The 21,962-nt window shown below is 41.1% G+C and overlaps 1 protein-coding gene across 1 annotated transcript in view; it reads left to right on the top strand.

Annotated features, from left to right (window-relative positions):
* DYTN (dystrotelin) overlaps window positions 1-21,962 on the top strand; it is a gene marked incomplete at both ends in the record, with an annotated part of 75,869 nt that overhangs the window by 14,992 nt on the left and 38,915 nt on the right. The window contains 7 exon segments of the mRNA XM_081261739.1: window positions 426-568; window positions 572-627; window positions 1,972-2,057; window positions 2,616-2,716; window positions 9,802-9,873; window positions 10,091-10,254; window positions 12,117-12,228. Of these exon segments, the coding sequence (XP_081117865.1) occupies window positions 426-568; window positions 572-627; window positions 1,972-2,057; window positions 2,616-2,716; window positions 9,802-9,873; window positions 10,091-10,254; window positions 12,117-12,228 (734 nt within the window).

Genomic DNA, 21,962 nt, shown 5'->3' with positions numbered 1-21,962 from the left:
GTGGGTTTAATCCCCAGTAACACACACACACACACACACACACACACACACACACACACAAATACTTTACCCAATTTGTCTCTACAGCCTCTTAACTTCCTTGGAAGGCTTATTTTTCAGATTTTTTACTTCTCCTTTTAACTTCATTCTATAAAATGGCATCCTAGAAAATATACTGGCAATAATGTTTTAACTATGCTTTACCAACAGATGTACTTTCCCAAAATCAAATTGACTGTCAGAATAGAAATGCCTGAATTACACACAAAGCATGTGTTCTAATAGTGGTCATATTTAATTCTTTTAAGGAAAATAGCTGCCAGAAAGAAAATAGTCTTGTTTAAACACTAGAAGACATTTGCTTTATATGAAGCCATTTGTTATCATCAGAAAAGAAGGTTCAGTTCTTCATTTGCTTCCTACAGTGGACTTGATCGACAACTCCCTGATTGAGCAGGTCCTTCTACATGGAAGATTCTGGGAGGCCAGGGAGAGCTCCCTTTCTGTGCATCAGCTTCTTCAGGCACTCCAAGATCTGTTTCAGAGAACTAGGGAAGGAAAATCAGGATAAGTGAATCCCAGAGCTTCTGAACTCACTTTGAGCCTTCTCAGGACCATGTATGACAGGTGAGGATGTGAATGTCACATCAAGCCATCAAGGGCAATGTATAGTTGCCACTAGTCATTGGCCATTGGGTGTTTTTAATGTTTGCTTGAGATTTGGTATTAAAAAAAAGCATTATTAATTTGTCTGTTTCCACAAATTTATTACTCATTTAGGAAGAGAACAAAGAAGGAAACCCTTATCCAGGTCACTAGTATAAATGTCCCATGGATAGCAAGGAAGGAAAAAACTCCACACTACTCTTTGGAGAAATATGCACTTTTTGCAAGGAGCATTATACATCTTTATTTTGCTCTTGACTCCCTCAAAGTATGTTTGTTTCCCTGCTCATTTCTTTGTAATTCATTAGTAGTTGAGTTGTTGGATTGAATGGGGTTGAGTAGCGAGCACATGGATGACTAACCTATAGGCCAATTTAGAGCATGTCGAAGAGTTGATTACGTGTACTCTGCAGTCAATGGCTTTGCTAATCTGTGTGTGTGTGTGTGTGTGTGTGTGTGTGTGTGTGTGTGTGTTATATGTTTTGCTGGGCTATAGCTTTTACATTCTCTGTTCCTCCTCATTTTGATTTACTTATGTAATCTTGATTCAGCAGACCACGTCCTTTAAAATGAACTTTTAAAAAAATCATAGTGAATACAAAACACTTAGAAAGTAGAAAAAAAGACCAGAGAAGAATATTACCCATAAACTGACCTCCCAGAGGCAAGCCCAGGTTGAACTACTGGACAAATTCCTTAGTTGTTTTCTTTTCTAATTTATTATTTTTAACTGCATAAGTAATATATATTCTCAAGTTATTTTTAAATGATTTCAGCCTTCTTAAATGTCAAACTTTGGAGTATCACTGCAACTATGATGCTTGTTTATAATAGCCTATCTGCCTTTGATAAATTATTTTACAGGTTTTGTAAACTTACTCAGCCAGTGGGTTAAACATGATTAGCCCCTGAGCTAGGGCTAGTGAACTGGTGGATTTTGTTCTGTTTGGGTTTTTTGTATGTTTGCTCCTTTGGGCCTTTGTTTGATTTCCATGCAGCTTCATCCTGAGGAATTAAGACTGCCTGCTCCTCAAGGACAAGAAGTACCCCATAATCCCCAGTCTCCGGAACAGTGCTCAGCACAGAGAGGCATCCAATAAATATTTGTTGAGTAAACGAATGCTGAAACATTTTAAATCAATGCTCTGTTTTGCAAAATTCTAGATATAGAAAAAGAGACCATCAAAAACTACAACTTATACCACCATGTAAGAAATGTCCACTAATAGTTATATATTTCTAATAAACCACTTCACCTATATTAACCCTGCCCTTTCCATTGTCTCTGTGATATGTTCCATGCAGCAAAGGAACGGGTTTTCTCAAGCTTCTGCCTGTGGCTGTTTCCCTAATTGCTCTCTCAGGGGACACCCCTCTTACAAAATACCGAGGTAACCTATAGGAGTGTTGTGTGCTCTGAAATACCATGACACCACCATCTTCACAAATCCCCAATGCATTATCTTTTCCACCCACTCTTCTATCCCTGTAACAATGACTCTTTTTCTTCAGCATGTTCTCAGCATGACTGACTTGTTTTGATTTAAGAAAAATGTTTAAGATTGGGAGAACTTGGGATTTTTTTTAATGATCAATACTTTCTAATTATGCATTGCTTATTAGCCTTTGATGCTTGGTAGGGATTATTCAGACACCACCAATTATTGTTCTCTAAAGACTGAGATCATCTTCACTTTGCCACTTACCAACCTCATGATCTTCATCATAGAAATGCTGAACTGTCAAGGGGTTGAAATGTTAATGGGTTTTCATTAGTTCTCCAATAATCGAGACTGGGAAGCCCTCAAACAAGCAAGCAAATAATCAAGAATATAATTCTGCCTTCCTTTCTCTCCACACTCAGAAAAAATCTTAGATCAAAGCACATACTCTTCAAGAATACAAGTATTCAACTTAAAGATTTATTCCCTGCCCCTTTACCTGTCCAGCTGTATTTCAGCTGTATGCAGAAAATAACAAGGGAGATCATGATTCTGGAGCACGCATGACTCGAAAGATTTTGAGAAGTCTATTAAGAGATTTACAGCAGGTAAGCCCCTAATATTTAATTCTAACTTTGTTTCAGTTATGTTGGCCACATGTATTATCAAAGAATCTGTTTTTTATTGTGTCAGTTCTATCTTTATATAGCTTTCCATGCAAACTTGCCCCCTATTATTTGAGTATGATCCCATTAACTTGAATCTGATCTATGGCAATGGCATCCTAACTGGTTTCTCAAGCTTAAGCCACCCCTTCTCTATCTCTTCCTCTGAACTGAGTCAGTGGCCTTTCCAAAATATAAGTGTCACCTGGGTTAGTCAGCTTTCCATTACAGTAATAAGATACTTGAGATAACCAACTTTAAAAAACAGGAAAGGTTTATTTTGACTCACAGTTTTCAAAGTTTCAGTCCATGGTCAGTTGGCCCCTGGCTTTTTGGCTATGGTAAACATATATAGAGAGAGGAAGAGACCAGGGTCCCATAGCTACCCTCAAGGACATAAAACCTCCCACTACGTCCCACCTCTCAAGTCTTCCAACACCTCCAATAGCACCAGCTGGGAACTAAGCCTTTAACACATGGGCCTTTGGAGAACACAGAAGAACCATAGCACACCCCCATACCTAGAAGGCCTCACTGCCCACTCATGTCCATTGGATAAAGCATAACTCCTTAGCCTCACAAGCAAAGCTTTTGTGATTTGACCCAATCCTCCTCTTTTTGAAAATAGGTGAAATTATTATTTCCATACAAATATAAAGGAAACATGCAAAAAATCTATTTTATTTATTAATTAAAAGAAGGCACCTTTAAAATGTCACAACTAGTTGAAAGTGGGGCAGGGTAAGCCAAGAACAAACTGCAAGATTAGGAATATTAAAATGAATTGCAGATGGATACAACACTGATTTGGGGCAGGGGGGATTGTCTCTCAACCTGGACAGAATTTATTTACAGGTCCACAGACAAGAATTGGCATTAGTTTTCTATAAGTTAACTTCAGTCTCTGCAGAGTTATAAAATTCCAAGTCAAAGAGTGATACATCATCTCTGTAGGTTCAGATAAGCACCACTGAAGAGATAACCAGTGGTCCCTCTTATTCCAAAGTGTTTGATTTTTCTTTACGCTCCTTCCACTCCTTTAACTTCTGCACATCAAAATCCTTATTGTCCCTGACATGCGCACCTTCTCCAAGCTCGACTTCTGCACTTTCATCCCCTGGAGCTCCATTGCCTGTATTACCACTTAACAAGCCGTTCATCTTTCAAGATCATCAAATAGTAGTCACCTCCTCACTCAGAGTTTAACTCCCTATGCAGAACTTTATTACAGCACTTGGAAAATGTTATAGGAATCTTTCCCACCAGACTCAAGGGCCTGGTTTCTCAAGAAAACAAATTATATGTAATTCATACCTACATCCCCAGTCCCTAGAACAAAAAAAGCCTTCAACAAATGCTTAATGAATGTATAGGTAAAATGCAATACTGAATATCCAAATTACAATTTTCCATCCTTTCCATTGTTTTAAGAAAGTGCAAATTTGATATTGTTTTTATCCCTATCGGGCAAAGGGATTTAAATTGCTTTAATAGGTTGTTTTCAGTGGTAAAATAATGTGAAATTAAATAACCAAGCAAGAACTTGGTTTACATATGGATTAAGCAAGTTCCAGATTGTCTTGTGTGTAAGTGGTTGTTGTCCTACTGTGCTTTAACTTATTTGAAGGATGTCTTCGTTCTAATTTCACATTCTGTAAAATCCTATAGTTTAAGTTCTGTCTTGTGAAGCCATTGTACCTCTTTGATATTTTTTTCTCAATGGTCTGAACCAGATATTCTCAAGATCATTCAAATAGTAGTCATATCCAGACTCCATATAATCCTCGTGATCATGATGGAGAGGTGTGTGGGGTAGGCAGAAAGATTATCAAAATCACTAGGACAGGAGATATGGTTTGGAAAAACCTACCCCAAGTAAAACTATCTTTGCTTTGATTTTTTAAAATTATTTTGGATGTTTGGGGAACTATTAAAGATTGAACCCAAAGCCTTGCACATGCTAGGCAAGCACTCCACCACTGAGCTATATCCCCTACCCTTTTTATTTTATTTTGGGACAATCTCACTAAGTTGTCCAGGCTGGCCTTGAACTTATAATCCTCCTATCTCAGTCTCCCAAGTAGCTGGAATCACCACACCCAACTTGACTTTTTCTTAATAACAATATTTTATGTTCATGTTGGTAACAATAATTAATATCTAATTTATTCTGAAAATTCCAAAATTTGAGAAGTTCATATTTCTTAGTTTTTTAAATGCCAGATAAGAATTATATGTATGGGGATGTGGCTCAAGTGGTAGCACACTCACCTGGCATGTGCGGGGCACTGGGTTCAATCCTCAGCACCATATAAAAATAAAATAAAGATGTTGTGTCCACCAAAAACTAAAAAATAAATATTAATAATTCTCTCTCTCTCTTTAAAAAAATTACATGTATTTATCATGTACAATATATTGCTTTGAATTATGTATCTATTGTGGAATAGTTAAATGTAGCTAATTAACAAATGCATTATCTCACATAGTTTTATCATTTGGGTGGTAATAACACTGAATATCCACTATCCTAGAACTTTTCAAGAATACAATATATGTCAATAATGATAGTCACCCACTCCCAATAGTAGATCTCTTGAATTTATTCTTCCTATCTTACAGTAGTTATATATCTTTTGACCAATATCTTCCCATTCTTTCTCCCCACTAACCATGCCAGCCTCTGGTAAATGCCATTCTTCCCTCTACTTGTATGTGATCAATTTCTATGGGCTCCACATATGAGTGAGATCATGCAGTATTTGTCTTTCTGTGCCTGACTTATTTTATTTACATAAATCACACCCGGTTTATCCAGGTTGTTGCAAACTACAGGATTTCCTTCTTTTAAAAGGCTAAATCACTGGGCTGGGGATGTGGCTCAAGTGCTAACAAGCTCGCCTGGCATGCATGGGGTGCTGGGTTCAATCCTCAGCACCACATAAAATAAAATAAAGATGTTGTGTCCATAGAAAACTGAAAAATAAATATTAAAAAAATTCTCTCTCTCTTCTCTCTTTCTCTCTTTAAAAAAAAAGACTAAATCATATTCCATTGTGTTTATGTAGCATACATTCCTTATCCACTCATACTTAGCTTGCTTCCATATCTTGGCATCAATGGTGCTACCCTAGTATGAGACTGAAGGCTTCTAGAAACTCCCTAGAAAATCACTGGCAAAGTCTGCTTTGGAAGAGCGAAGGAGCGCTGATATCCTGATGTCCTCTGGCAATCGAGAATGAGAATAGAGCTTGCATTTGCTGCTGCTGCTGCTCCCTTGTTCTTCCAACTTTTATTCCATCCAAGCCACCATCCTATTGGAAGGTGCTGCCCACACTTAGGGAGAGTCTTCACTTCAGTTCACTATTTCACATGCTACTCATTCCTAGACACACTCTCATTGACATGATCTTCAGCATCTCTTTATCCAATCAAGGTGACAATTCAAATTAGCCATTACAGGGAGTATAGGCTCCCATTCACACCAAGATGGGTCTGAAAGCTTAGCCTACAGATATCAGCTTGAAGTTCAGGGACCCTAGGGGTATGCCTAGTGCTAGGTTTTACTGCATTGGGGTCCAGTGCAAATTACTACACTTACCTCCTCTTTCTCCCAAGAATGGTACCTCTCAGCCCTGTTCTGCCTTGGGTTGGGAGAGAGGTAACAGGTAAATATAAAACTACTCATATTCATATTTTTTTCAATAGGTCTTTTATTGTGATGATGATATAACCAGGCACTATAACCTCTTCTCTGCTTTCCTTAGCTCTTCAGAAGGTATTTATATGCATGGATAGTCATTCAAATTGATGTCTGGGTAGGAGGAAAATTATTGAAGACTCCTATTTCACCATCACGCTCCACTTTCCTCTTCCTTCCCCCCAAATGTTCATATTTCCTAAATAAAGTGATGATTTTTAAAATTGTATCTAGTTAAAATATTAGGTATAGATCTTTCAAGGTCTTATGCCGGTTGCATCAAATAGTTACTGCTACCAGGTTGTTTTTGCTCTCTCAGGCATGTGTTAGGGAGCCATCACAGGAGATGCTCTTTTCCAACAACCCCACATCCCAGCATTCAAGCAGTGGGGAGCCATGGAGGGCAGGATAATCTCTTTATCCATTTATGCAACCAGACTGGTTTAGAAAGTGAGTGTGATGAAAGGAGATGGCTAGGGGCCATTTTCCTTCTCCTCTAGAGATACTTGTGTCTTCCTCCTGACTACTACCACTGTTTCCAGGCTAGCACCAGGTCCAGAGGGGCCTAAAAACTCTGTCTTTGTTCCAAATATAACAGTTATGGTTTGGGAAGTAGGTGTGCCCCCAAAAGCTCATGTGTGAGACAATGCAGGCAAGTTTGGAGGTGAAATAACTGGGTTTTGAGTGTCTTCACCTAACCAGTGCATTACTTCTCTGATAGGAATTAACTAGATAGTAACTGTAGGCAGATTGGGTGTGATTGCAGGAGGTGGGTCCCTGGGGGGTATGTTTTGGGGATACATATGTTTTGTTCTCTGTCTCTTTGCTTCCTGGTGCCCCAACTCCAGCCACTTTCCTCCACCACACCCTTCTCCCGTGAAGTTCTGCCTTGCCTCAGGCCCCACAGGATGGAGCTGCCTGTCATTGAACCAAGACCTCTGAAACTGTGGGCACCAAATACATTTTTCCTCCTTAAAATTGTTTTTGTCAGAAATGTTGGTCACTATGGCAAAAAAGCTGACTGAAACAGTAACTCATTTCAAAGATTTGTTGAAATGGCAGCTGGTACAGCAACTCCCTCCGCTCCCCACAGCCCCACCTCATTCATTAGAATGTTCCTGAGAAAGAGCTATTAGGAAGGTGGATATTTGCATAGCAAATTATCATTCCATTGACTTGGCATTATGGACACAAAGATGGATTTCCACAGAAAATTCCAGACTCCACTATGTGATCCAAATCCTCATGAAGAATCCTAATTATCTTTTCAAGTACCATTCTATTTGTGCCAGCATGTCATCTAACCACATTTAGTTCTTCCATAGAACACCTGCAAGATATTAGTCAAATGGGCAATTAATACACAAAATCTTTGTGCACACCCTTAAAGGCAAAAACATAGGTGGAAACCCACGACAGAAGTGAATTTTCTTTTCACTAGTGTTAGGATCACAGAACTGGCAAGTAGATCTCCTGTTATCCACCTCTCTTATGTTACAAATGAAAAGAAACTCTTGGCCAAAGCTCAAGAACACCAGAGGAGGGCCAGTGTCGAATCAGCAACACAGTCTAAAGGAGTGGTCCAGTTAGTTCATTAGCACCCAGAAGCCAAAAATGAGTAATGAGTTATTTTTTTCAGACAAAGGCCAAATAACATAGGGAGTAGTTACTTACATTTGACTGGTGACAGGGTTATTATCAATTTAAAGTACAAGCCATCTTGTCACTATTACAAATGTTTGTTGAATTCTGCCTGGCTAATTGTCAGCAAAGAGGTTCTAAGTGCCACTTTCCTGATTAGAAGAATGTTTATTCCAGTTGATGGACTCAGCAGGGGGGGCATTTGAGATTACTTCTGAGCTTACAGGCAATGCCTGCCACAGCCCACACTGTAGAAGACATCGGATGAGAAAGTGGGACTATTTTAGTCAGCTTTTCTCACACTGTTCCCAACCAGAACAACTGTAAAGGAGGAAAGTTTATTGGAGGGCTCGCGGTTTCAGAGGTCTTAGTCCACAGAAGGCCAGCTCCATTCCTTGGGGCTTAAGGTGAAGCAGAACATTGTGGCAGAAGAGTGTGGCAAAGAGAAGTGGCTCACACGGTGATGATTAGGAAGCAGAGAGAGTCTCCGCTCTTGAGATAACAAAATAAATACCCCATAGCCACTCCCCGAACCAACCACTTCCTCCAGCCACAGCCCACCTGTCTCCAGTTACCACTCAGTTAATCCCAGCAAGGATTAATTTACTGATTAGGTTAAGGCTATCACTGGAACATTTCTCCTCTGAATCTTCTTGCATTGACTCACACGTGAGGCTTTGGGGGATACCACACATCCATACCAAAAAACAAAGACCAAATGGGAATAAGTAGAGGTGACAAGTAGATAAATCTGTGCATATAGATAGTCACAAGAGGTTCTTAGTCCCTTAAACTCCTTGTTGTGACTGTGGTTATAATATGGACACCACAGTATGAGGGAGTATACATTAGTCTTTGGAATATCTATAAAGTCTGATGTTACAAAGCTTTTTGAAAACTCCTCAAAGTCTTATTGTCACTCAGACTTCTGAAGTGAGATCCCAATTCTGCACTCAACCACTGAGCTACATTCCCAGTCATTTTTATTATTTTTTAAAAATTTTTGAGACAGGGTCTAGCCAAATTACTTAGGGCCTTGCTAAGCTGCTAAGGATGGACTTGCACTTGCTATCCTTCTGCCTTAGCCTCTGAAGCCACTGGGATTACAGGCATGTGCCACTGTGCCCGGCTAACTTGCTTCTTTGATCTTAAGCAAAATGTCAAATCTCAGTCATCCCTTAATTTTTAAAAATACTTAATTGACAAAGAAAAATCACACATATTCTAGATGTAAATTGGGTGTGGTGATGTGCACAGCTGTTCCAGCTACTCAGAGGCTGAGGTGGAAGGATGACTTAAGTCCAGGAGTTCAAGACCAGCCAGGCAACATAGTGAGACTCTGTCTTAAAGGAAAAAACAAAACAAAACAAAACCAGAAGAACCACCAAACTCTTTGGGATCATAATAAGTGGAACAGAAGCCATTCCTTTACCAACCCGATTGCTAGACTTTCTTCTTTCACGTTTCCTCCTCCTCTTCTTCCCACTAGTTAACTCACTGTTTCAATTCAGACATTACACAAAACCCACAAATTTATTTGGTTTGCTTGGATTGAGACAGTTCATCCAATCTCAGACACCCAGTACTTGTGAGTTGGTGGCTGTGAGATGGTCACTCAGGCCTGCTGATTCAGGTGGCCACAGATGCCTGCATGCTCTCACAGCTGACACAATTTTGCCTCTTTCAGATCCCGACCCTTGTAGGGGAGAGTCACACTCTGTGTCCTGTGGAAAGTGCTGTCCGCAGCTGTTTCCAAGGGGTGAGTACCTTGGTGATGTCAGAGTTGGGCAGATGTACTTAAAGAGTGTGCTCAATTTAAATTAGACTCCACGGGGCCCCCAGACAACCCTATTCAGGAGGTACATTTGCCCCCAGGTTTTTGTACGATATGCTTGTTGGGCAGAACTGACAGAAATCAAGCTGGAAAAGAATACAAAAAGCACAAAGTCATACCCACACATGTTCTTGTTTCCCAGGTGTTGAGCCCAGGAATCAAGGAGGAGAAATTCTTATCTTGGATACAGTCTGAGCCTCTCATCCTCCTGTGGCTCCCAATCTGCCACCGTTGGTCAGCCACTGAAACGGTCACTCACCCTGTTCGGTGCAGTGTTTGCAGGACGGTCCCAATCGTCGGACTGAGGTCCAGTCATCATTGGTATTTCATGGATGGCCAGTCTCCAAATGGGTCCAGCGTCAGAGCTGCTTCTCTCCAGATGCTTTCTGAGGTCATCCTTGCACATCTGGAATTCAGTTGACTCTTCCAGCTCAATAATTCCCTGCCTCAAGCATCCTGGCTGAAAATTAATTTATCTCTGATAGTCAATGGAACATTAAATTCTTCCACTGTCTCACACTTCGATCAGTAAATATTCACCTAAAGGGAAAAAGGAATGTCTTAAAAAAAAAAAAAGACTTTGGAGCCATCCATAATCATAACAGTAGTTTACCTTTGTTCAGTGTTAAGCAAATGCTAAAATGAGCAGTGCACATGGGTCATTTCATTTAAAACATGTCTACATGCCTTACAAAATGGTATCAGAACATCCAATTTGCAGCAAAGTTGAAAAAACTTGCTCAAGTTCTCATGTCAGCAAGTGGCTGAGGCTGGCAGTCTGGATTCACAGTCCCTGCTTTGCATTCGTGGTGCTATGCTGCCACCCTGTGCAGAGAATGAGGTATGAGCCAGAAGGGACGGTCTGCATTTGTGAGAGCAATTCAGGCCTTCCCTCCCCCTAGTGACAAAGGCTGATACGAAAGCTAAGAATTGGGGTGAGGTAGGACTGGAGTTCTGGGACACTCAGTTTAAAACAAGTCACAGCTAGGGAGTCCAGAAGGGGAGGGCCCAGAGGATTCAGAGCTTGGCTCTCTCTCACCTTGTTCCTGTATTTCCTGAACTTAACTAAACTAGGCCTTAAACGTGTTCCCTACATTTATTAAATAGACCTTTGGTACCCACTAAAAACCTGGATGTTAAGTTTTAATTTTGCTTAGAAAATGCATTGGGTTCACAGGTGATTTTAAGGACACAGTGAATTGTCACTCATCTTTGCAAATAACTGAACTTGTAACTTGAAAGTTGTGTTTTATATAGTAATAGAACTGCTACATGTCCTCTACTGGGCCAGGTACAGAGTTAACTTTGCAATAACAAGACACACCATTTTATATTGAATATTTTTTGTTCAAAACCAGGATACAAGACATAAATCACATATGGTTACTTCTATTTTACAGATGGCATGAATTGAGGCTCAAAAAGTTCAAGTGATTCTCTCAAGTCACCCCAGAAAACAGAAGACAAGAAGTTCCATATTTTAACTTTCAGAATACATCCTTACCTATTAAGAATGAGATTAAGCTTCCACCTAGAAATGCTTCTGTTGAGCTCTCTTTACTCCTAGATACACAAGGCAAAATAAAATAAAGGCTGGTGTCAAATGATGTCTGGGGCTTCTTTCAGCTCTAACTTTCTGAGTCTATTAAAAATTGTTCAGATCTATTATAATCCTAATCTTAAATTTGTGTTATTGGCTCTCAGAAAATGTAAGCAATAGCTTTGGGCTTAGAGAAATTAATAAAGCCATTTGAGGGTAGAAGCAGTCACAGATCTGAAGGTAGCAGAACAAGGGCAATGACTTGGCCTTCTAAAAGCCAGGGATTGTCCCTAATCTGTGTAGACCTAGGGGTTTATTTTAAGGGTTACAGCTCTTGGTACTCTACATATAAAAGGCATTTGACATTTGGGGGCAGTGGGAGAGAAGGGTAACTCAGACCTTTATATTACAGTTTGCTGGATAGAACCATATTAATATAATGCTTTTAAAATATTATGAAAAGATTCATTTGGTTAAATAATTTAATATCTCTACCAACTTTGAGAGAAATCTTAGGTTAACAGGATAGTTCAGACATCTCCTGTAAGTTTTCATTCTCCACCTGAATATTATTTCTTTGCTGTTCTAGTGGTATTGATATAAACTGCATGTTCATTTTAATTGGCAGATACCACTGTCTGAAGTGTCTCAACTTTGACATCTGCCAGGTTTGTTCTTTATCCGGTCTTCATAGCGAGTTCCACCAGAAGTCACATCCTGTAATTGAACACTGTGTTCAGGTAATTTCTAATGCAAAATACTAAAGTATTCATTGATTAAGTTCTAATGAGCTATAGCCTTGAAAAAATGCAGTGGTGCATGGCTGTGATCCCAGCAACTACCATGGCTGAGGCAGGAGCATCGATAGTTCAAGGCCAGCCTCAGAAACTTAGGGATCCCTAGCACCCTTCCCCCACAAAAAGGTCTTCCAACAAAATCACAGATTCTGCTTCTACCATACATTATAATATTTAAGACTAAGGTTACACCCAACCTTAACTATCTCTTGATATAAATATGCTTTCTTCAGTATGAGATTCCATGGAAATCTGGGAATGAAACCACCATTTGACCCAGCTATCCCTCTCCTCGGGACTATACCCAAGGGACTTAAAAACAGAATACTACAGGGACACAGCCACATCAATATTTATAGCAGCACCATTCACAATAGCTAAACTGTGAAACCAACATAGAAACCCTTCAGTAGATGAATGGATTTTTAAAAATGTGGCATATAGAGATTTCCAGTGCGCGGGATGCGGCTGCAGGGGCTTGGTTGCGGGCGATTTCTCCGCACGGAGGGTAGCAGTACCTGGTCGGTGGACCGCCCCGCGGATGGAGTCTGGGGCGAGGCGCTAGTTAGCGGCAAGGTACCAGAACGGGATTACAGCGAAGCGGATTCTGGAGGCTCCTGCCAGCGGCGCACTGGCCACACTGAGTGCTGAGTTCTGGCCTTGAGATGGAGGAGAGAACCGGTCCAGTTCGATTCCCGACACCGGTCGGAACACGGAGGAGGTCAGCAGCCGCCATCTTGGAGAGCTGATGCAATCATCCCTGTTTTCTACTGATCTCAGCTCATTCAACTACGGAACAGGTGATTCCAGGCTGGTATTTGCCTGCGTCTCGCAGACAGATCGCTCAGGCTCGGGACTGGAGATCCTGAGGAGAATACTCTTCGGGGCTCACCCCTGGCAAGGCGGGCGCCGGACTTTGAGCGGCCAGATTCTAGCTCCCCGGGTTGCTTTGGCCCAGGGTGGGGTATCCTTCGGGGACTCCGGGCTGAGGCCAGTTACAAGTGGATTTTGCGCTGAGGGGTGGCATGGCTCGGACTCCCGGAACAGTTTTGGCCCGGGGCTAGGGAGCCCGCGGGGACTGCATCTTTGACCCTGCCCCTGGCGGAGCGTACACTGAGCTGGGAGAGGTTGGAGCAGCCAGGCTCGGGCTCCCGGGGCTGCTTGGGCCTGAGGCTGGGGTACCTCTGTGGAGCCTGCTCCTAGCAGAGTGTGGCAGGGATCGGAGAGGCTGGGTTCTGGATCCCGTAGCTGCTTGAGCCCAGGGCCGGGAACCTGCGGGGACCGCGAGCTGAGGCCAGCTACAAGTGAAACTTGCGACGAGGGGCAGCGGGACTCTGACTCCGGGAACAGTTTTGGCCCGGGGCTGGGGAGCCCGCGGGAACTGCGTCTTTGACTCTGCTCCCAGCGGAGCGTGCACCGAGCAGGGAGAGTCTGGTGCGGCCAGGCTTGGGCACCGAGCAGGGAGAGTCTGGTGCAGCCAGGCTTGGGCACCGAGCAGGGAGAGTCTGGTGCGGCCAGGCTTGGGCTCCTGGGGCTGCTTTGGCCTGGGGTTGGAGAACCCGCAGCGGTTGCTCTGTGGAGCCTGCTCCTAGCAGAATGTGGCGGGGACCGGAGAGGCCGGTTCCTGACTCCCAAAGCTGCTGTGGCTCAGGGTTGGGTATCCTACAGGGACTGCTTCTTGGTCCGGGTCCTGCTGGGTGCTGCGGGGGCCTGGGGGGCAGAGTGGAGCTGCCACCTGCACCCAGAGCAGGCTAAGGGACCCGCCGGTGTGGTATCACGACACCCCAACTGCAGCTGGGGCCAAGGAGAGTAGCCGCCCACGCCTGGAACAGGACCAGCGACCCGACGGCAGGGTAGCCAAGTCACCCCACTTGGAGTGGAGGCCGTGAAGAGCCGCCGTCTGATCCTGCAAGGTAGGCAGACCTGCGTCCCACTGGCAGGACAGGCTCGGCAGCCTGCCAGTGTGGTGGACAAGTAGCATCGAGGCAGTCACGTCACACTGGTTGGAGTGGGGGTTGAACAGAGCCACCGCCAGTGTCCGGAAAAGGCCCAGCGACCCGTTGGAGAGGCAGTTAGGTACCCCCACTGGGAGTGGAGGCTGAGCAGAACTGCCGCCCAAGCCCGCAAGGTAGGCAGATCTGAGACCCACCGGCGGAACAGGCTTAGAGGCCGACCAGCGTGGTAGACACGTCACACCAATTGGAGTAGGGGTGGAGCAGAGCTGCCACCCACATCCGGATCAGGACCAACGATCCGAGGATGTGGTAGGAACGTCACCACAATTGGAGTGGGGGCAGAGTAGAGCAGCCACCCGTGCCCGCAGGGTGGGCAGACCTATGACCAACCAGCATGGTAGAGAGATCACTCTAATTAGAGGAGGAGCACAGCCACTACCCGCCCTACAAGAGAGATCTCCCAACTATACAAGAGCAATATAAATAAATAGGGGGAAAATTTCAAAAACACAACAGTTTCACCAAGCAGAAAGAAACACAAGCAATATGAAAAGACAAGGAAAGAAAGGTCCACAAGCAATGCAGGTCAACTCAACTCTAGAAGAGGCAATAGCTGCAACAGATGGAATGTCAGATAAAGAGTTCAGGATATACATGCTTCAGATGATCTGGAGTCTCAAAGAAGACATGAGACAGCAAAATCAGACAATGAAAGATCACATTGACAAGGAACTACAGAAACAAATCCAGGAAGTAAAAGATCAATTTCACAGGGAGTTAGAAGTAATAAAAAACAAACAAATAGAAATCCTAGAAATGCAGGAAGCAATAAACCAACTTAAAACCTCAATTGACAATACTACCAGCAGAATAGATCACTTAGAAGATAGAACATCAGACAATGAAGACAAAGTATTTCAACTTGAAAAGAACATAGACAGCTCAGCAAGACTGCTCAGAAACCATGAACAGAACATTCAAGAAATATGGGATAACATTAAAAGACCAAACTTAAGAGTCATTGGGATACAGGAAGGCACAGAGCTCCAAACCAAAGGAATACACAATCTATTCAATGAAATAATACGAGAAAACTTCCCAGACTTGAAGAATGAAACAGAATCCCATATCCTAGAAGCATACAGGACGCCGAAAGTGCAAAATCATAAGAGATCCACACCTAGACACATTATAATGAAGATGCCCAACATACAGAATAAGGAGAGAATTTTAAAAGCTACAAGAGAAAGAAAGCAGATTACATTTAGGGGCAAACCAATCAGGATAACAGCTGATCTCTAAACACAGACTCTGAAAGCTAGAAGATCCTGGAATAACATTTTTCAAACACTGAAAGAAAATGGGTTCCAACCAAGAATCATGTATCCGGCGAAATTAAGCTTCGGGATGGAAGATGAAATTAAAACCTTTCACGATAAGCAAAAGTTAAAAGAATTTGCAGCCAGAAAACCATCTCTTCAAAAAATCCTTGGCAAAACATTACAGGAAGAGGAAACTGAAAATAACATTGAAAACCATCAGTGGGAGGTAGGACAGTAAAGGGGGGAAAGTAATCAAAGAGGAAAACTAATCAGGTTTAGTAACATAAATAAACAAATATGACTGGAGGAACAAACCAAATCTCAATAATAACCCTAAATGTTAATGGCTTAAACTCACCAATTAAGAGACACAGGCTAGTCGAATGGATTACAAAACAAGATCCAACAATATGTTGCCTACAGGAGACGCATTTGATAGGAAAAGATATACATAGACTGAAGGTGAAAGGCTGGGAAAAATCATTCCACTCATATGGAATGCAGAAACAAGCAGGAGTGTCCATACTCATATCAAACAAAATAGATTTCAAGCCAAAGTTAATCAAAAAGGATAAAGAGGGACACTGCATACTGCTCAAGGGAACCCTACACCAACAAGACATAACAATCATAAATATATATGCCCCAAAAAATGGTGCAGCTACGTTCATCAAGCAAACTCTTCTCAAGTACAAGAGTCTAATAGACCACCATACAATAATCATGGGAGACTTCAACACACCTCTCTCACCACTGGACAGATCTTCCAAACAAAAGTTAAATAAGGAAACTATAGAACTCAACAACACAATTAACAACCTAGACTTAATCGACATATATAGAATATACCACCCAACATCAAGTAGTTACACTTTTTTCTCAGCAGCACATGGATCCTTCACAAAAATAGATCATATATTATGTCACAGGGCAACTCTTAGACAATATAAAGGAGTAGAAATAATACCATGCATCTTATCTGATCATAATGGAACGAAACTGAAAATCAACGATAAAAGAAGGAAGGAAAAATCATGCATCACTTGGAGAATGAACAATAGGTTACTGAATGATCAATGGGTTATAGAAGACATTAAGGAGGAAATTAAAAACTTCTTAGAGTTAAATGAAATCACAGACACAACATATCGGAATCTATGGGACACATTGAAAGCAGTTTTAAGAGGAAAATTCATTGCTTGGAGCGCATTCCTTAAAAAAAGAAAAAACTAACAAATAAACGATCTCATATATCATCTCAAAATCCTAGAAAAAGAAGAGCAAAACAACAGCAAAAGAAGTAGAAGGCAAGAAATAATTAAAATCAGAGCTAAAATTAATGAAATCGAAACAAAAGAAACAATTGAAAAAATTGACAAAACCAAATGTTGGTTCTTTGAAAAAATAAATAAAATCGACAGACCCTTAGCCATGCTAACGAAGAGAAGAAGAGAGAGAACCCAAATTACTAGCATACGGGATGAAAAAGGCAATATCACAACAGACACTTCAGAAATACAGAAGATAATCAGAAATTACTTTGAATCCTTATACTCCAATAAAATAGAAGATAGTGAAGGCATCGATAAATTTCTTAAGTCATACGATCTGCCCAGATTGAGTCAGGAAGATATAGACAGCCTAAACAGACCAATAACAATAGAGGAAATAGAAGAAACCATCAAAAGACTACCAACTAAGAAAAGCCCAGGACCGGACAGGTATACAGCAGAGTTTTACAAAACCTTTAAAGAGGAACTAACACCAATACTTTTCAAGCTATTTCAGGAAATAGAAAAAGAGGGAGAACTTCCAAAGACATTCTACGAGGCCAACATCACCCTGATACCTAAACCAGACAGAGACACTTCAAAGAAAGAAAACTATAGACCAATATCTCTAATGAACCTAGATGCAAAAATCCTCAATAAAATTCTGGCGAATCGGATTGAAAATCATTTCAAAAAAATTATACACCATGATCCAGTAGGATTCATCCCTGGGATGCAAGGCTGGTTCAATATACGGAAATCAATAAATGTTATTCACCACATCAATAGACTTAAAAATAAGAACCATATGATCATCTCGATAGATGCAGAAAAAGCATTCGACAAAGTACAGCATCCCTTTATGTTCAAACTCTAGAAAAATTAGGGATAACAGGATCATACCTCGACATTGTAAAAGCAATCTATGATAAGCCACAGGCCAGCATCATTCTGAATGGAGAAAAATTGAAGGCATTCCCTCTAAGATCTGGTATAAGACAGGGATGCCCTCTCTCACCACTTCTGTTCAACATAGTCCTCGAAACACTGGCCAGAGCAATTAGACAGACGAAAGAAATTAAAGGCATAAAAATAGTAAAGGAAGAACTTAAATTATCACTATTTGCAGACGATATGATTCTATACCTAACAGACCCAAAAGGGTCTACAAAGAAACTATTAGAGTTAATAAATGAATTCAGCAAAGTGGCAGGATATAAAATCAACACGCATAAATCAAATGCATTCCTGTATATCAGCGACAAATCCTCTGAAACGGAAATGAGGACAACTACTCCATTCACAATATCCCCCCAGAAAATAAAATAATTGGGAATCAACCTAACAAAAGAGGTGAAAGACCTATACAATGAAAACTACAGAACCCTAAAGAGAGATATAGAAGAAGACCTCAGAAGATGGAAAAATATACCCTGTTCATGGATAGGCAGAACTAACATCATCAAAATGGTGATATTACCAAAAGTTCTCTATAGGTTTAATGCAATGCCAATCAAAATCCCAACAGCATTTCTTGTAGAAATAGATAAAACAATCAGGAAATTCATATGGAATAATAAAAGACCCAGAATAGCAAAAACAATGCTAAGCAGGAAGTGTGAATCAGGCGGTATAGCGATACCAGACTTCAAACTATACTACAGAGCAATAGTAACAAAAACAGCATGGTACTGGTACCAAAACAGGCGAGTGGACCAATGGTACAGAATAGAAGACACAGTAACCAATCCGCAAAACTACAACTATCTTATATTTGATAAAGGGGCTAAAAGCATGCAATGGAGGAAGGATAGCTTCTTCAACAAATGGTGCTGGGAAAACTGGAAATCCATTTGCATCAAAATGAAACTGAATCCCTTTCTCTCGCCATGCACAAAAGTTAACTCAAAATGGATCAAGGAGCTGGATATTAAATCAGAGACAAGGCGTCTGATAGAAGAAAAAGTCGGCTATGATCTACATACTGTGGGGTCGGGCTCCAAATTCCCCAATAGGACACCCATAGCGCAAAAGTTAACAACTAGAATCAACAAATGGGACTTACTCAAACTAAAAAGTTTTCTCTCAACAAAAGAAACAATAAGAGAGATAAACAGGGAGCCTACATCCTGGGAACAAATCTTTACTCCACACACTTCAGATAGAGCCCTAATATCCAGAGTATACAAAGAACTCAAAAAATTAGATAATAAGATAACAAATAACCCAATCAACAAATGGGCCAAGGACCTGAACAGACACTTCTCAGAGGAGGACATACAATCAATCAACAAGTACATGAAAAAATGCTCAACATCGCTAGCAGTCAGAGAAATGCAAATCAAAACCACCCTAAGATACCATCTCACTCCAGTAAGATTGGCAGCCATTAAGAAGTCCAAAGACAACAAGTGCTGGCGAGGATGCGGGGAAATGGGTACACTTGTTCATTGTTGGTGGGACTGCAAAATGGTGCAGCCAATTTGGAAAGCAGTATGGAGATTTCTTGGAAAGCTGGGAATGGAACCACCATTTGACCCAGCTATTCCCCTTCTCGGTCTATTCCCTAAAGACCTAACAAGAGCATGCTACAGGGACACTGCTATATCGATGTTCATAGCAGCACAATTCACGATAGCAAGATTGTGGAACCAACCTAGAAGCCCTTCAATAGATGAATGGATTAAAAAAATGTGGCATTTATACACAATGGAGTATTACTCTGCAATAAGAAATGACAAAATCATAGAATTTGGAGGGAAATGGATGGCATTAGAGCAGATTATGCTAAGTGAAGCTAGCCAATCCTTAAAAAACAAATGCCAAATGTCTTCTTTGATATAAGGGGAGTAACCAAGGACAGGGTAGAGACGAAGAGCTTGAGAAGAAGATTAACATTAAACAGGGATGATAGGCGGGAGGGAAAGGGAGAGAGAAGGGAGATTGCATGGAACTGGAAGGTGAGCCTCAGGGTTATACACAATTACATATAAGAGGAAAGGAGGGGTAGGAGAAAAATTATATAAGTGGAAGAAACGATTTATAGTAGAGGGGGTGGAGAGAGAGAAGGGGAGGGGAGGGGAGGGGAGGGGAGGGGATTGGGGATAGTGGAGAATGGGATAGACAGCAGAATACATCAGTCACTAGAAAGGCAATTTGTAAATCAATGGAAATGTAACTGATGTGACACAGCAATCTGTATACGGGGTAAAAATGGGAGTTCATAACCCACTTGAATCAATCTGTGAAATATGGTATATTAAGAACTATGTAATGTTTTGAACAACCAACAATAAAATTTTAAAAAAAAAGTAAAAAAAAAATGTGGCATATATACCCAATGGAATATTACTCGGCAAAAAAGAGAATAAAATCATGGCATTTGCAGGTAAATGGATGGTTTGGAGAAGATAATGCTAAGTGGTTAGCCAATCCCCCCAAAAAACAAATGCCAAATGTTTTCTCTGATATAAGGAGGCTGACTCATAGTGGGTTAGGGAGGGAGAGCATGGAAGGAATAGATGAATTCTAGAGAGGAAAGAGGGGGGTGGGAGGGGAAGGGAGGAGGCAGGGGATTAGCAAGGATGGTGGAATGTGATGGACATCATTATCCAAAGTACATGTATGAAGACACGAATTGGGTGCCAACCTACTTTATATACAAACAGAGATATGAAAAATTGTGGTATATATGTGTAATAAAGATTGTAATGCAAAAAAACCCCACAAAGTACATGTATAAAGACATGAATTGGCATGAACATGCTTTATATACAAAGATATGAAAAATTGTGCTCTATTTGTGTAATAACAATTGTAATGCATTCCGCTTCATGTATTTAAAAAAATAAAAGCAATTAAATAAAAATGCTTTCTTTAGATTGAAGGGTTTTTTTTTTCAGTACTGGGGACTGAACTCAGTGGCATTCTACCACTGAGTTATATCCCATCCCTTTTTATTTTTTTATTTTGAGACAGACTCTCACTAAGTTGCTGAGGCTGGCCTTGAACTTGTGATCCTCCTGCCCTAAACTTTCAAGTCACTGGTATTACAGGAATGTGCTGTCATGCCTTGTTACATCACAGATTTGGGGACAAGAAAAGGCCAAACAGAATCTAATCTGACCATTGATTCCCACACAGGATACTAGAAAAGTCTGTGAAAGTTAGAGGGGGGAAGCATTAGAAATTGGCATGGATGAAAAAAAATGAAAAAAAAAAAAAAGCTCTGGTTTGGTAAAAATGATGCAACAAAAATTCAGGTTGCTGGTATACTTTTGGAGAAGTTCTGGTTTTGCATGTATTTTCCCGATTCCTAAAATTCAAGTATTTTTTTCTTTAAGGAAAAAGAATGAGATTATTATCTCAGTTTTGACTGTAAGAGCTGTATTTGAGGTTTTGTTTCTGTTTAAGACAGTCGATTATTAGTACCCAACAAGTAAATTTAGTTCTAAGAAAATAGAGAAATAGAACAGTGGATTTTGAGCAAAAAGCATTCTCACTTTCCCCAGAAAGAACGTTTTTCTTTTCACGATTAATTTGCCATGTATCAGTTCCTTCCCGCAGATGGCGCCACCGTCCCCGCCATGCCACTATAGCGAAGAACGTTGGATTGATTTTGCTGAGGATAGCTCTCCCTTATTCTCGCTTTAACGTGAATAGTCAACAAAAGTCAAGGGCCCGCGTCTTGCTAAATATTTCCCGCGGGGCACTGCCTTGCTGAACTCTACGCCTTCGGTTCTACAGGTCCAGCGGTCTCTGATCCCTCTGTCCACGCCCGAAGCCCAGGGTTAGACGATGCTACAGTGCCACCGTGTGGTCACTTTGTTACTGCACTTCAAATTTGAAGAGCGGAAGACCTTTTAATGCACCCTTTCCTTCCTTCTTTGTTAATTTTTAAATTTATTTTATTTACTTATTTTTTGCAGAAATTCTTAAGGTGAGGTGGAGGAATGGACTTCAGGTGGTCCATGAAGCCACTGAAAATGTCCACAGGATTAAACCCATGATTATTTTTCTGGAGATCAATTCATGAGTCATCATCCAATTCTCAAAGGAATCCGCAGCCCAAGATATTAGCAACCATAGACTTACTCCTCTTCCATTCCTTCTTCTAGCTTTGCATTTCC

The sequence above is a fragment of the Spermophilus citellus genome (assembly GCF_964194105.1).
Source record: "Spermophilus citellus genome assembly, chromosome: 11".
In the NCBI taxonomy this organism is placed as follows: Eukaryota; Metazoa; Chordata; class Mammalia; order Rodentia; family Sciuridae; genus Spermophilus; species Spermophilus citellus.
This window is presented reverse-complemented; position numbering and strand designations above follow the sequence as displayed.